At 43.9% G+C, this 16,512-nt stretch overlaps 2 protein-coding genes across 3 annotated transcripts in view; one reads left to right on the top strand and one right to left on the bottom strand.

Moving 5' to 3' along the window:
• LOC8027820 (NAD(P) transhydrogenase, mitochondrial) overlaps positions 1 to 14,473 on the bottom strand; it is a 37,816-nt gene extending 23,343 nt beyond the window's left edge. The window contains exons 1-8 of one of the 2 annotated variants that reach the window (XM_040504952.2): positions 14,257 to 14,473; positions 12,656 to 12,948; positions 8,435 to 8,771; positions 6,331 to 6,518; positions 4,102 to 4,257; positions 3,129 to 3,333; positions 1,669 to 1,893; positions 778 to 867 (exon numbers count right to left, since the gene is read on the bottom strand). In XM_040504952.2, coding sequence (XP_040360886.1) covers positions 778 to 867; positions 1,669 to 1,893; positions 3,129 to 3,333; positions 4,102 to 4,257; positions 6,331 to 6,518; positions 8,435 to 8,771; positions 12,656 to 12,943 — 1,489 coding nt within the window. In that variant the 5' untranslated portion in view covers positions 12,944 to 12,948; positions 14,257 to 14,473. The remainder of the gene's footprint in view (positions 1 to 777; positions 868 to 1,668; positions 1,894 to 3,128; positions 3,334 to 4,101; positions 4,258 to 6,330; positions 6,519 to 8,434; positions 8,772 to 12,655; positions 12,949 to 14,256) is intronic. The other variant, XM_029967781.4, reaches the window with a different exon arrangement.
• Positions 14,474 to 15,264: 791 nt separating this feature from the next.
• LOC8027821 (isocitrate dehydrogenase [NADP] cytoplasmic) overlaps positions 15,265 to 16,512 on the top strand; it is a 34,598-nt gene continuing 33,350 nt past the window's right edge. The window contains exon 1 of the mRNA XM_002409629.5: positions 15,265 to 15,603. Coding sequence (XP_002409673.2) covers positions 15,510 to 15,603 — 94 coding nt within the window. The 5' untranslated portion in view covers positions 15,265 to 15,509. The remainder of the gene's footprint in view (positions 15,604 to 16,512) is intronic.

The raw sequence follows: 16,512 nt of genomic DNA, 5'->3' as shown, positions 1-16,512 counted from the left end.
AAAGTGCATCGTCTGCTCGCTGTGTCTATTGGAAAATGGCGCCACAAATCACAACCATTGCAAACTCAGTCGTCTGCGAACACGTCTGCCATTGATACTGAGAAGTTTGCCGGTCTCATTTTGCGCAAGGGAGCTACACCTTAAAATTTCACCAGGTAAAATGCACCACCTAAATGCATATTTGGTGAACACTTGAGCTTCCAATATGTGCAGGCACCCTTTTTTCCAGCTTGTTTTAGAGTGCTAGGATCCTTTGTGGACACTCTGCACATCTATCTTAAGCTGATGGCCAACATTTTGTCATGAACTCATTTAAAACAATTATGCGTTAATCTCAAGGGTCAACGAAGAAAAACTGTGATGGAAGCCTTTCCAAAGCACTGCATGCTTCTCCTTATTCTGTGCCAAAATTTTGCTATTAAAAAGATGACCATACCAGATTCTCAACCAAATCAGAGAAAAATTATTTCCTTTATTTATAAACTCCTAACCAATACGAAGACTTTGTCATGACTCATTTAGGTGAGGAAGTCTAACTCTCAACTTCTATTCCTTCCCTTCACGTGCGATGAAAGTTTAGCAAATGCTTATCTCGATTCAATATTATTCTGAAGGATAACATGTAAACAATAGAAATCGGGAAGAAGCGTGGCATCGAAAGACAGTAAGAAGCTTCTCCTCTCCAGCATTTGCTCTGCTAAAGTGGAAAGAGGAAGGATTAATTTGTCACCAACTAAAGACAATCTCACTCGTCTCATCTACCAGCATCTCACTTACCAACGATCCCGGAGAGTCCGAAAATGGTAGTCATGGTGGTGAAAGCCGGATTTGGAGACACCACACCCAGGCCGACAATCCCCGCGAGTCCTGGAACGAGGCACGCAAGCAGAGGTAACAGTCACACAACCTGCAAGCATTATATTACTCGCATCTATCAAAATTATTTTCGTTATACAGTTCAGAAGATACCATTTTGAACATTAAAGGAAAATAATCAAAACCAACCGACAGAAAATGATCCAAATCACTTCCTGTTAACTTTAAAAGCACCACGAATGCCGAAAAAAAAAAAAAAAAAAAAAGTCCCTTATCGTGTTTTGTTGATCGAGTGACACTTTCTATAATGCTCGGAACAAAGTCACCGACGGCTTAAGAAACGCAGGGCGTGGCAAGTCCTCAGCATCTTATTACTGTTTCGCAGCCAATGAGATTGTGGCATTAGCCGGTGAGGAGGTCGAAGAAGGAATCACGAACCAAAAAACTGCCAGTGACTATAGCAGTGGTTTTCAAGCAATGATGTTTCGGGGACCCATGTTGAATCGGCTGATATGATGGGGGACCCCAACCACCGCAAGAGAGGGGAGCTATTAAACTATTTCAATGACAAAAGGGTAAACAAAGAAGACTAAGGATTTGCAAACCTACTTTTGAGGCTCTGAAATGAAGAATAGTCAACCCTACTCTTTTGGCACACACGGTTTGATCTATTTAGCCTTGTAAAACACCCAGCATCAATAAAAAAAAAACATTTTTTGGTTAGATTGGCGGTCTAAGTTTTCGGAGTCCCCCAAGAAGGCCTTTAGGGACTCCGTAAGGTCCACAGACCCCCATTTGAGAACCGCTGGACTATAGTAAAATAATGATGTCGGATGCGGAAGATGCATTTACCTGCGGTGTAGAGGAAGGAGTCCTTCAGCGTGGCCTTGAAGTAGTCGGGTACTGCGACTTCCTTCTTTGCCGCCTTAGTTTCTGCGGCAAGGGGGGTGGGTGGCGGAGGCGGTGCCGCGACCACCTTTGGCGGTGGAGGGGGCCACAGGAGCTCGCCGTCCTTCAAGACGATCGAACCGCGAATCACTTCGTCATTCAGGTCGATGTGGTAGTGTCCCTTTGGCCCTGCAGCAGGGAGGGTTTGGGAAAGCCACAGTAAACATACTGCAGGGAATGAACCACTTGACAGTTCCTGCCCGTTTTGGCCTGGATAAACATCATACTGGTGTGCGGCCATGTTATCGTTACTCTGTAGTGCATGTTGAAGAACCCAGGTTAACAGTCGTACTGCGCTAGCCAAATCACCTGATGTCTAGGTCCCCATACAAAAAATCTTCATTTCAAATTTCATCGAATGTTTAGCAAGCTTTCGTTTCTGGTTATGGTGCTGTATCCAATTCAAGGATGTCCACTGCCAAAGCCATTGTCCCAGAAAGTATTAGTAAAATAAGAGATATGCGAGAGGCTCCAGATATAAATGGGGTCCTGATATAAATAAATGCTTCTAAGTGATTGTGGCAGCATCTGCAAAAAGCTATAATGTAATCTTGAGCTAAATAGTCAGTCTGAAAGTGCTAGAAAAAATTAGGACACACCTGCTCAGAAGTTTTAATGTAACTGACTAGCAACTACAAACGAGAGGGACAAGCAAAAGAGACATATTATGGCATACAAACCATGTCATTCATGTAATAAAATTCAATACTGAATTGCTTTGGCACCATTCAGTTAGCCTTCAAAAACTGCAAAATTGAAACATCAGTATAGTAAAATGTCTTCGAAGTGGATTTGAAACAAGATAAAGTAAAATAAAATATTTTGCACAAGATAATGATAGGGATAGTCTCACTGCTGGTTAAATAAAACAAAATTAATAAAGAGCTTGCCTGTGAAACATGGCTACTCGGTGAGAATCAATTACCATTCACTCTTTTAGTTATTTTTTTTTATGCACAAAATGTAGGCTCAAAACCAAAGTACTTCCTTCCAAAATTTACATGATTTCGATGCAGTGAGAAAAGAAACTCCTAAAAGTTCAACCCTTTCCAAGAGAACATAAGAATGGTTTCATTAAAACCAAAGCAGCTTGAATGTTGGGTCATAACTCATTAAAAGTTCAGTCAGAGCATTCTACACTTTGCGTCACTCTATGTGCAAGCAAAGCCGAAGCAACAGACACGAGCGTGTTGCAGTGAAGGGTGCTTGCACGGGACGAGCGTGCATAATTGAAGAGGCACTGAAAACCCGGAGCTTATTCTTGTAGCTTCCGCTATGCTCGCACTTAAAAGGTCGAATGGAGCATAGTCGCTGGCTACGCATCCACACCGTGTCTATTTCCTAAAAAATCCCGACCCACTCACCAATGGCCAGGAGGAACTTGGAAATGTTGTTTGCGTACAGAGTTGACGACTGCGTGGGCATGCGACTGGGGAGGTCGGTGTACCCAATGTGCACCACCCCGTTGTGGACGTGCAGCTCTCCTGGCCTCGTGGTCTCAACGTTGCCCCCCGCCTCCGCCGCCATGTCTACGATCACCGAGCCAGGCTTCATAGATTCCACCATTTGCTGGGAACGGGGTTACAAAGCCGGATCATGCCCCCTGTATCACATCGTGTCAGCACGACACTGGCATGATGCATGCTTAGGGCTCTGCATTTCTGGGTTTTAAATGATTTGCAGAATTTGAAGGGAATGAATCAAGGTGTATCTTTCCAACTGAAATCTAAAAAATAATTGAGGGGAAAGGGGGGGGGGGGGGGGGGGGGGGTTTTGCTCGTCAATGTCAAGACTGGCTTGTTCAGGTGTTTTAAGTGTTCTCATAAAGCTTAGTCATTAGCATTTAGAAATGACTTAGTGCACACTTTGAAACTGGTATTGCACACCATAGACCACTTTAATTGGTCGGTTTAGTTAAAGTTACAAAGCTTCTATCCTTACCGCCAATATACTTGCAGCATGAATTGTTTCTTTTTATGTTGAGATAGCTACACGAAAACCGGACTGAAAAGGCTTTCATTTTCACTTTAGGAAATAGACCGGCAGGTACAGTGACTTCAATACTTTATACGAATGGTTGCAATTTGTGTGGATCTGTAAAGTGAGACCTTTGCACAGCAATTATTGCATTGGCACATAAATATTTAGTCCACAATTATACGTAATTGAAAGTATGGTCTCCCGGTTGGAGCTCCACGCATGAAACCAAGTTTGCCATGGGCATGAACACACACTGGAAGGCTCGCAATTACACGCACTTGCCAACCGAGCAGAATTTAGGAAATCTATCAGCAAAATATTACATGCCTTGTACAAACAATCAAAAACAGCCCATACCTTAGTTATGAGCAGAGGAGCCTTTTTGCCTGGGATTAGTGCTGTTGTGATTATGATGTCCACCTCTTTGCACTGCTCGGCGAACAGAGCCATCTCAGCTTCAATAAACTCCTTGGACATCTCTTTGGCATAGCCACCGACCCCGTCTCCAGATTCCTGTAAGAATGAATGAAGACCATGAGTCGCAGGAAGGACACCATGAGACATGAAGAAGGTTGAGTCAGCATAATCGAGCAAGCAATTAAAAAAGATATTACAAGCGTGATCATGCTGAAAAAAACTGGTAAGCACAGAATGTGGGATAGGCCTTCCAGGGAAGAAGAGAAGGGCATCTGAACGGTATCGCCTGCCAAAGAAGCACTTTCGTTTCTGGCACACGCTGTGAAATGGCGCTACATAACTGAAAAGGTTGTAAAGCAAGCTCTTGCCTGATCCGTACCACCGACCCTGGATAGCTCAGTCGGAGGACTGAAGTCCTTTTATGCCGTTCCCTATCGGCGTAACGCTTTTTGGTGTCAGTTGTTACAGCCAAACGTTACAGAACACCAGGGAAATCAGCTCATAAAACACACACTGTGCTAAAATGACAACTATGTGAAATGAGCACGACAAGATGGCATTCTCCACCCTAGCAGCATAGCTGCTTTGTCGGTACTCTTAAGACAAGCCTCTCATTTAACGAGACACTGCAAAGGATATAGGCTTTATGTGTGTCACATTTATAAGCCGTTCTTTAGGAAACTCTTGTGCTGAATAGAGAAGACTGAATTAAAAGCTTTTATTGCTAAAGTCACGCTGCCAACCATTTCTCGAACTGGATGTAATGTACTGCTGGTTTTAGGCATTTTTAATCAATCAGAGTGCCTTCTGTACCACATGATTGAACTGCGAAATAAGTTTTAAAGGCTATACTGTCATCTCAGCTTTAGAAAAACTCAGTTTTACACTGTTTAAAAAAACTAGCCAGACCAAGCTTTTCCTTTCGCCTTTCCTGGGCATGATTTCTCATCTGACCCAGGAATTTTCTAATCCACTTTGTATTCTTCGCTTATTTTGCAGTCTGATTACTTTCCACATTGAGTTTGCAAGCATTAAGTGGAATTCTCTGAGAGCAACTGATGCATTGAAAATTGAAAAAGTGCAAAAGAAGTTTATTCAAATTGTTTACGATCAATATTTTGAGTGAAGCTTTTCTTATGACTATGCCTACATATACTCGAGATCCTCAGCTTACAAACGTTATCAAGGCACAGAGTTCCGCGAGATATTTTAATGTTGCACAGAATTATTAGCGGTCAAATAGATGGCAGCTTACGGAATTCCATTCGCTTTACCGTGTCTCTATGTTCCAGCAGACACTCCTCTTTGTTTTATCCTGGTTCTCAGGAAGTGTGTACAATCACCCGCATGCAAATGCCTTTCAATGCCACTTCACCAAATACGTCCTTAGATGCGCAAATTATCCATATTTTAGACATGAACTTGAAACTTTCACCTACTCACCATACCATGGGATATAATTAAACTAATGGATATAACAAAACAATCATAATTCCCCTTGCTTGCTAATAGTGGAAAGAAATGGACAATGGCTATAACGAACTAATGGTTATAACGAAATAATTACAACCACTCCCTCAACTTTGTTATAACGAGGTTTTACTGTAATCATATTGCTTTTCTATCCGAGTGTCATGCATGTTTTATAACCATAAACGTGCCTCATATCGCAACCTAAGCCGTTCTGAGCAGGAGGAATGCGGTTTCTCTTCACATCATACCCATTATTATGACTTGCCGCAATTACTGTTAGCGTGACATGACCGGTCAACAGTTAGAGGACCACCTGCAACTTGACAGAACACTTGAAGCTTCTACCGTGAAATACCGGGGAAGTACTCACCCCACTTTCACTGAAAACTGGGTTAATCTCAACATGGGCGCTTGTACGGTCAAATCAGGCGCTTAATGCAGTATACAAAATTCCCAAGTTTGAGAAATGTCAATAGTGGGCTCTTGAACGAGATGGGCGTTTCCACAGTATTTTACAGTAGTTTCAGACATTGGTTAGAAGATTGAGCATTTAAAATGTGTTTTGAAAGTTAACTAGACACCCCCCCAATTCAGCTCCTTCTTCCATTTCTAAATTGATTACACATTTGTAATAAGAAAGAGGACTAAACATTAGCAAACCGATACCCGAAGCGGCGACACCATGTGACCACCTACCGCGACGTTGACTGTGAGGAACTCTGCCCCGAAAGATTCGACCTGCTCCCTGACTGCCTCCCGGGTGTCGAATGCCCGCACAATGGCTCCCATGTTCTTGCAGCAGCCCACGGCGGCCAGACCCGCCACTCCGCCGCCAATGACCAGCACCTTCGCAGGGGGCACCTTGCCTGCTGCCGTGATCTGCCCTGGAAAGCACACCGCCTAGCTGAGACAGCAGCTTGCGAATCTCGAAAGACCCAGGACTGCAGAAATCCCTATATGAAAATCCTGTTTTGCATACTGACAAGGTGAATGGAAGCAAGAGAGGTTGCACAAAAAGAGCCGGACATTTTGCATGCGAGCTCTGCCACTCATAAGTGGCAGGAAGTCTCCAAAAATATCATCCAGACACGAAACAGTGTAAAAACTCAACTACTATAAGAAGAGTTCTAGGTTCTAGAGTCAATGACTTGAAAAGTCTACCCTGCATGACCAATTTAGAGTTTTACAGTGGCAATTTCTTTGGGGGTCACAATCCTCTAACGCTTGAAAAAACAACCTTTATCTTAACCTGAAATTGGATTACAAAACCTTAAATTGGATATAAATTTTCATTACGACAATATTAGAGAAGAATGCAAACCCCTAAAATGCAGATATGATGCATTAAGTTATCAGCTTGTTGCTATCCAGGCAAGGTCATTTGACGAGACATTACGATTACCTCATATGTGTTATGAAGCATATTACTGGTTACGCTACAGTTTTTCCATAAAAATACTGTCGTGCAGAGATCGTCCCAGGACCAATTCAAGTTTTCAACTCCTCGTCGAGGCCTCAAAACATTTAATTTTTAGAAGACACTTTACTCTTTGCAGTCATTTGTCGGGTTACGTAAGAAACCATTACGAGTTGTGCAAAGCACTGACAAAAGCAGGGACATGAAAGCGAGCCTCAGTAAATGGCCGGAGTGGAATGAGTTCAATCAGAAGCAGAGCACTAGAAGGCCTAGCATGTGCGTCCCTTCCGCAATGTCGGATCGAGGAGACATATGCAAACCCCCGTCATATTCCTAGGCTCGGTACTTGAGCCTTTACAACGCTGCACAGAGCTCTGAGCCTCGAAGTGCTCTATGACCATAAATGTTAACCCCATCAACAAGCCTCAGATGTTGTTGCAAAATTTCAGCAGGATCAAACCTTGATTTCATAACAAATTTTAGAGAAATATGTTATTTGCCGAGTTATCAAAAGAGTCGTGATAAAGTAATAAAGAAAAACGGCTTGACATAACAAGAGGAACAACTTTTGCAATAAAAGAGTCGGCCAAGAAACTAACTGCTCAGCCTAGATAAGCATGCTAGGTGCAGAGGAGAGGCAAAGCTCAATAATCATGGCATGTGAGGTAAAAAAAATGATGATAATGATTAGGGGTTTAGTGGTGCAGCAGCAACAATGTGAGGTAGAAAAGGCAAGAAAAAGAGTGAAGAAAATTTCTCGGACAACAGTATACTTCTTCATGACCAGCAAGAAGGCAACTTATATTCAACACCCTTCAACTGGCACATGCAGGAAATTTGATACTGCGAGCTTTAGGGGAAATTTTCAAGCTAGAGAACGTCTTGGAGAGGGTCCCCCCTCTGGGTGACCTTTCCAAAGCTAGCAGAGCTCTCTACCAACTGAGCTAACCACGAGCTGGCAGTCAGTGGAGCAAACGGATGTTAGCAGTGGAAACCAGTCTTGATCCTAACCACCAGAAGACTGAGATCAGTCATATATGATTTGATACTATCATATCTAAGGGACATCCTCAAGGGACATCCTCAAGGAAGATTTACATAAGAATAAATTGGCTTCCTCCTGAAATGAAGCCCGGCTCATGCTCCTTAGGGGGCTGGTGGGCGCTGAAAAAAATTTGCCTGGTCCGGAATTCGATTTGGGGACCTCTCTAAGACTAGCGGAGCGCTCTTAAAGAAATCCCGGGATCGAATCCTGATTCAGGTGGATTTTTTCAGCAGCTACCAGTTCCCTAGAGGGTGCGAGTTGAGCTCCAGGTGGAAGTCAATTTATTCTTGAGAAGAAAATTAACAACTGCATATGGAGAACTTCTTCCGAGCCCTTACCCGTGAAGAAACGTCCAAAGTGGTTGGCCGCCTCGATGACCGCCTTGTAGCCCGCGATGTTGGCCATGGATGAGAGGGCGTCGAACGCCTGCGCCCTACTGATGCGGGGGATGGCATCCATAGCGAAGACGGTCATGCGCTTCTTGGCCAGCTCGTCCAATAGGGCCCTGTTTTGGGCCGGGTACAGGAAGCTGATGAGAGTGCTGCCATCCCGCAGGTGTCCCTTGTCCAGCTCCACGGGCGCCCGGACCTTCAGCAGGATGTCCGACTGGTAGGTGCTCTTGCAGTCCGTGATGCGTGCACCACTCGCCTCATACTCCTCGTTCTTGAACTTTGCCTGGAAGAACAAAACGGTGGACGTGCGAACGAGAGTTTGCACATTTCAGGTTACATTACGAGTGGCCAGTGTGCTGGTCTCCGACTCCGTGCTGAGGCTAAAATATCGCCGAAGCACAGAAGCGTAAACTGCAGATGCACGAACAAACAAGACACCTTCCTGAAAACAAGAGTTAGCTTCCAGAACATGTGTTGGAAGGTGTGGCAGTAAGTGCAGTCAAAACTGTGGGTTTTATATGCCAAACCGACGAAGGGCATCTGGCACGCCCAGGCAGAGGACCAAAGATTAATTTCAACCACCTGGAAATTTTTTCACGTGCAACCGAAATTTCGGTTACACCAAAATTTCTGTACTCCTTCTGCACAAAGAGCCTCTGTCAGAATGTAGGCATCTCGGCCGGGATTCGAACCCGCCATTTGGGAATCCATGGGCCAGCGCTTTGCTTTGGAGCCACCGATGCAGCAACGCATTGTAGCAGACAAATAATATAGTGTAATGTCCCGAGAGATATCCCACCTAAAATCGAGAAAAAAAATGGGTGAAAATAAGGAGTGGGCTAACGTTCGGTGTGCAATCAAGAAAAGTCTTAAAAACTGCTATATTTAGATCATACGTCCCTGCCAAACTTGTTATTGTGGCGAGGCAATAAAGCAAAGATGACCGTGCTTGCCAGTCAACAAAGTTTGCTTATATCCCGACATAGCTAAATAGAAGCATTTACGCCAAGGTCATCATTGATCCCAACACTGTAATTACTAGGAAGGGGCTATCTTTCGGTGTTTAAAAGAAAATAGCAAATCAAGTCAACAATAGGGGTGGGCTACCTTTCGGGGGTGGGGCATCTCTCGGGATTTTATGGTACATTGAACTTTGAAAACGAGGGAGCTAACAAAATAAAGTATGTAAGAGCTAGGGAGTTCTGCAACTAAAGTTACTAAGATTTTTCCTAAAAAAGGAAAAGATTTGTATGAAACGGGGCCGAAAGAAACTGAATTAGCTATAAAATCTATGAAAGTTAAGAAGGAGTAACGCACGGGCTTTCCCCAGATTTCATAAGAAAGTGATCAGGGATCTGTCAAGCCAAGACTTTTTCAAGGTCACACAATTTATAAAACATAATTTTAAAAGAGAGTGCTTCAAAGGGCATTTCTTTTTGCCTAACAACGTCAAGGACAATTCTCTCTATGCTATGTTGCAAACAAATTTTAAGGCAGTTTCTGCTTTGCTTTTACATATGCTCACCAATTGTTTGCAGTTCTTGTACACTGCATTACTCTTTTGGCTGTCCGACTTCCCAATAGTATAAGCGACATCACTCGCTGCCCTTGCCTTATCAGCATACGAGTTAGGCAAAAGTAGTCGAAGGATCAATTACGAGTCCATGGCAAAATCTTTTGTCATACTGGCCACTTACTTCTTACAAGAAGCCTTTCTTTTTTCATACTAAAATTGAAAAAGATTTTTCAGAGACTTCATTTACCAACAATTTAGCTATTCCAGGCTTATCAAGGCTAGCCGGGACCTATGTAAACCGCAGCAGATGTGGGACATGTGCATGCCTGGATTTATTCCTGAAAGTTTATGCCAGTCACCAAACAGTACTTTTGCAATCTGACACTATTAGCATGCCCATTCCAGCAAGTCCATAGTTTTTATGACAGGTTTTAATATGCAGGAAAGCAGGGTTGGGCAGTATAACCTTCTCAATGTGAAGATGATATTTGCTCGTTTTAATAGGAGCATCTGTTCGTTGGCACCTGCAAGAAGCATAATCTTGTTGGCTAACACGACGCTTTGTTCAAATTGGCAGTGGTGGACCAACAAGCTATTTGAAAAACTACTCATCCTCAAATGTATTTGAGTGTAGCAGCAGAGTCTTATGTTTATTTTAGTTTTGCTTTAGTTTTAGTTAAAATATGTAGCACAAGGGCATTTTATGGCTGCTTCATGAATAGTAACTTGTTACCAGCAATACAAAAGTTAGCATCTGAAATAGCTTTTTTTTTTATGAAAAATGTCTTTCAGTATTTTTACCCCACCAAATGTAATAATGCATTCGTATTTCCAAGTACTTTTCTATTTTTCTGATGTACCTTTGATATGTATCACTATTGGCCTCAAGATTGACCAAGAGGTGGGGCGTTACTGTCATACTATCGTCATCATCAAAGCGGGGATAGAAGCATGGCTGCCCCATAGGCTCTCCACGTTTGCGTACAAGACGGTGAAGATTCTTGCGTTTATTTTGTCACACAGTATCAGTGGGAAAACATTTTTTAGCGGAACATGGTGCGGTATTGTTCGGAGCTTCAGTATAGATTGAATCGTGTTCCCAGCATACGGCCTACATTTAAATAATCACTTGTTTGGATGCATCGTCTGCTCTGTATAGGTTCACTAACGTGGGAATTCAACAAAACAATGAATTACGACCCGGATAACATAATACAGGTACTGTGCCCTGTGAAATCGCAGGTTCTATGCATTTTTGTTTTTGTAACCTTTAGCTTTTGCAGTATAATATAAATATTTAGCATGAAGAGAATTCAGTGCTGTATCAGAAATTACCGTGCTATTGAGTTCCGCTGCAGCCAATGTTTCCCTTTACTGTGCCATGGTGTGGGTAAGTTTTTTGGAGTCAGAACAATTCTACAATGCTGCGATGAGGAGAGAGTGCCGCTTCTAGTTACAATCCGGAAACCGTTGGCGGGACAACTGAAACAAACTATTCTAATATATCTGCCGTGAGTGTAACAAACGGGTGTGACCGAGCAACGCAGTAGCATGCGTGTTACTAGATGCTTTTCTCGGTTGTGTGGGTTCACCAGCTTCAATTTTCTTGGTGAGGGTCGCGAATGTCAAAAGGCTAACATTATAAATGGATGGCTAAATAATCTTCTATTCAAACATAGTAGACTCCGCAACTCCAACAAACAACTCGCACCACGACACAAACTGCATCGGCTGCAGCGACACCCTTTTACTGATGAGGGCTAGCGACTCTTACGAGACTTTCTGATCACCCTCCGCCCTCACCTAATGCATGTCGGGATTGGGCAGTTCATTGATTAACCTTCAGATTATTCGAGTGATGCTTTAATTGCGATTTTTTTTGCCGTTTAATCAGAATCTTGCGCTGAAGAAAGTCAAGAGAAAGTAAAAAATGCCTGCTTTAATCCTTTAAGTGCCTTGGACAAGCTGAGCTCGTCGGCCGCTTTCTGGTTAAAAATGCCACGGACGAGCTTAGCTCATTCAGTGGTTCTTTTGGTAGCCTTCAATTCCACGGACAAGCTAGGATCATCCAAGTAGTTTGCGGTGCTGATCATAGAAAGCAACACTCGTTTTAGTTAATGCCTTTTTTTTTTTTTTTTGCCACCAATGATTTTGCATAATAAACTTTTGAAATTGTATCTGCGATACTAGAGGAACAAAACTCCTCCATATAAAAAAAGTATGGCAATTTCAGGTTACTTAAAAAAAAAAGTGGCACTTAAGGGGTAAATCTTTCAAGTATTTCTTTTGGGACACAGGCTTGCACGGTAAACCACTTCAGCACACTGGTGATAAAAAAAAAAAATATATATATATATAAAAAAATTATGCATTGTTTGCGGTTCGGTATATTGTAATTCTGGTGTATTGTTTGTAGCTCGGTGATCAACCGTTGTAATGGTGGCGACATTCGGGGGAGGTGTATATAAGGCGTAGAGGCAATAAAGTTTTTAGCTGAGTTTGAGACGTTGTTTGTTCCTTTTTCTTCCTACTTCACAAGTTTACGTTTTTCAAACCACAATCTCACGTTTCAATCATCATGTATAACTTACACCAGCTCGCCTGCACTTTAACCATTTTTTCGTTGAAACTATAGTGTTTCTTTCGCTTACCGCCAGCCCTGCCTGCTCCTCAACGTTGACCGTGAATCCTTTCTTGGTTAGGTTTGCGACGGCGATGGGGGTCAGGGCAACTCGTTGCTCATTTTTGAACAGCTCCTTGGGCACTCCGACGGAGAGGTTGGAGTAAGGGATCCCCTTGGGTGGCTCCGGCGTGGCCGCACTTTCCGATCGACAGGTGGAGCTACGGCTGAACGTCCGCCTGCACAGGGGCCGCCTCGACAGCCTGGCCAGGCAAGCATGGTCGACAGTGGCGGTGGAATAACGGAGCGCTAGAAACATTTTCTCTGTAAAAAGAAATGGAAAGAAAATTATTAGTAGAATTGCAAGGAGCAAAAGTATGCAGGTGAGCTGTTTAGGAAACTTCATAATCTAAACCCTGAAACAAGGAAAAATAAAATATTAATGAACAAGACGACACAAAATCTTGACTACTACTTTATTTCTCCTAGGTTCAGAGTTTAGATTGTGATAATTAGTAGATTGCTCGAGATATCATGGCCCTACAACTGGGGCTTCCAGCTTTCGTCCTTCATTCTTGGGCGGATTCGGTCCCATAAACAGCCCCTTTTGAGTGAAATAGCACTGAAATTGATTAATATCTGTTCAATAATTTCCTCTTTTCTTTAACTTTTTTTATTTTGCGAAGATTTCACAAGTTGTTGGCATGCATCACAATTCCCTACTCTGTCAAGAAAGGAGGTCAGCATTCGCTTCATTACAGAGGCTGCCTCCCTGCTTTCCATTTTCCTAGGTAATATGACTTTTTGGTGTTTAAAGTTAGTTATGTCTATGTGTACGACATTTGCATAATGAGAAGCAACTAGCAAACAAAACAAAACAAAATGAGAACACAGCCGAGACCATAAAAAGTAGGGGAAATATTTAACAAAAAGGTACAGACGATGCCACAAAAACGATCGAACTGTTCACACAGTAAGGTAAAAGTTAAGACATATCAAGATTAATAGGGCTTATAAAGTTCATTAACCCCACGTATCGCGCCGGCGATACGCTACCAGCTGTTGCGATGTGACACAGCGCAAAGTTTTTACGACTAAACGTACGGTCAAGCAAACTTGAAAGGATTACAACAAGTGGCAGGAGGCAACGTGGAAAGTCACTCACAATGTAATCGCACGGCCGACTGAGATTTGACGAAAACCAAACCCGGCGAAATCAATCTTATCTGGCGCCAAGGCAAGCTTCTTGACTGCAAGCATTTGTTCGTCCAACCACAAAACAGGCAATCGTTTTCGTTTAGAGTACTACCTCTTTTTTCGTATTTCCTTTTTTTTTTTTTTTTTTTTTTTTTCGCGGCCAACATTTGGAGTTAGATATGGTTCGCTCTAATTTTGTAGATCTTTGTTTACGTTAGAACAAATATCCAGGGCATTTTAACACGTTCCCAGCCGGTTCATGCGCATTTCTCTCAATTTACGTTTGGCGCCGTCAGAATAGAAGTGTCGCGATACACGAACTCACAAAATGTCGAAGCGTGGCCGTATATCTGACCTGTCAACAGTTTAGAGCAGCTCGAAGCAACAGCTAAAAAAAGACACGAACGGGAAATGTTAGCCCCCTAAAAAGCGCACATTTAGCGAAGAAGTCCGCCGGACCGCTCACCAATACATGGACGGCGGGGCAACTTGCAATCCGAACTGCTTTGAAGAGCGACCGACGGACGTAAGCAGAGCCGCGATTTCTAGCGATGACAGCTTTCGCCGGCGATCTCCGTGCAGCAAACTGTGCTATCTTCGGCTGGTGGTCGGTCCGTCGGTCCCCCGTGATCTCGGTTTCTTTCGGTGTCACAAGCGGAAAAAAAAGCGGCAAAGTACTTTAGTGAGCCGGCTCCACTCCTCAAATGTTGCTCGTCTTTGTGGTCAATAGGTGGCGCTGAGGCGAGTAGAGCCGGTAGAGTACGTGTTTTCTGCTGTCGAAGCGCACGGTATGTGGTCCTGAGACTCGTGCAAAAGAGAGTAATTATCGGCAGCTGCAAACAATATAATTGCTTAAATATGAATTTAATGAGGTGTATTTTTACGCGGAGGAAATAATACCACCTGCTCCTGCCCACCAAACCGCGGAGAAAGTCTTCAAAACATACCGGACACTTTGAGTTGTTTTATGTTTTGAAATCCCGTAAAGGTTGTATTTTTAGCTTTTAGAGTTATTGAATACTCTATAAGACAAAAAATATAAACCCGACTAACTTATTCTGACTTCTTCTCTAATCAGGCCGACTCCTACCAGCAGAAAACTAAACATATTTGACCGCTAATGAAAGCAATCAACCTCCAACTGTGGGCGCGGACATGCATCAATGAAGCGCTTTCAACCGCGACAGGACAAAGCTATTATTCGACCTCTATGGTCCTCGTCACAGAACACACGGAGCTGCGTGCAGATGCATTGTCAGACAACAGCGTTTTCATCCATCCACCTGTAATACCGACCACGGTGCCAACTGTACCGGGTAGTACGGGTACAGGTAATACTCGTTTGTGGCCAGCAGCGAGCAGCCAGCTGTTATGAGTGAAGAGAGAAGGTGCTGGCGGAGAGCAAAGTGCAAGGGTGTAAGGGGCTGACAGAAGATAAAAGTTTCTGCGCGCTCGGCAGGTTCACCGTGCGACCGTGCGTCAACGGCGTGAAACACAAACCGATTCGGTGTAGCGGTTGGGTCAAGTTGCCGCACAAGGAGTTTCTGCGCACTGTGGCGGCGCGGCGATCGCTTCCTTTAGGAGTCATCCCCATTGGCCGTTTCGTCGGGGGTAGCGCCCTTTTTTCTCGCTGAAGTTTGTGAGGGCCCGCAAAACGTGGTGGCCGTCATCGCTGGTCGGTTCAGACAATGGCACGGGCTGTGTTTAAATTTTCGCGCCTGCTGCAAAAGGAAGGCGGCCTGTCATCCCCCGCCGCTGCGTTCGTCCTTCAGAACAGGTCTTGTAAGTAGTGTTCGCCAGCCACCCGGCTTTTCGGCGCTCGCGCGTCGCTTGCGCCAAATAAGTCACTTCCGCAGCCAACAACCGATGCGACGGCGGTTCAGTGAACGGACTAAACGAACCTTGCCTACGAAAGCCCGAAGTAGCCACGTGTTTCGATCGGTTCCACGTCCGCGAAACCGTATGTTGGACCCAGTGCTGCTTCTGCCACGGTGGAATCGCGACAGCAGTTCTTGAACGACTGTCGCTTTTGTTTCACTGCCACGCGAGAAAGTTGTGGTCGTAACGTGGTGGCAGCGGCTTAGAACGCGATGGAGTTGCATGCATATGATTGTTCGGGACAATTATTTCGCTCTCATTGTCATAGACTCTAATAGAATCCTCGTCCCGTTGATGCGCTGTCACGTGGGCCGCCATACGTGGCGTTGAAGTCTCGTGTTCTCAGCGTCACCAAGAACTGCGAGGCGGTACTGGGACTCTTGTCCCTGTCACTTTAGTGGTGATTCATCGTATATACAGTTTGCACGAAAACCCTTTCTTCTGCCATACGGATTAGTTCTGCTGCTGGTTGCATACCTGTCTTACAATAGTAGAATTTGACTCATTGTAGGTCGCTAATAAATGCCTTATAAGGTACCCTAGTAGCGCAGATAGTTCTGTGATGTCCTTAGGGTGTCCTGACGTTCTGGTAACGTTTAATGAACGTCCACACACAGAACATCCCCAGGACATTAGAACATCCTAAGGACATTCACAGAACTAAGTGTGCTACTAGGGTAGCTACCGGTGCGGTCAAACAGTTAAATCCAGGATCTCGCCGATTTTTGTAGATGAATGGTCATGGGTCTGAAAGGACAAACGGCTAGATTAGAGCATCAGAAAGTTTTATTTAGTTTGCAGGTTCAGAAAACA

The sequence above is a fragment of the Ixodes scapularis genome, unplaced genomic scaffold (assembly GCF_016920785.2).
Source record: "Ixodes scapularis isolate PalLabHiFi unplaced genomic scaffold, ASM1692078v2 PGA_scaffold2__306_contigs__length_199485367, whole genome shotgun sequence".
NCBI classification, from domain to species: Eukaryota; Metazoa; Arthropoda; class Arachnida; order Ixodida; family Ixodidae; genus Ixodes; species Ixodes scapularis.
This window is presented reverse-complemented; position numbering and strand designations above follow the sequence as displayed.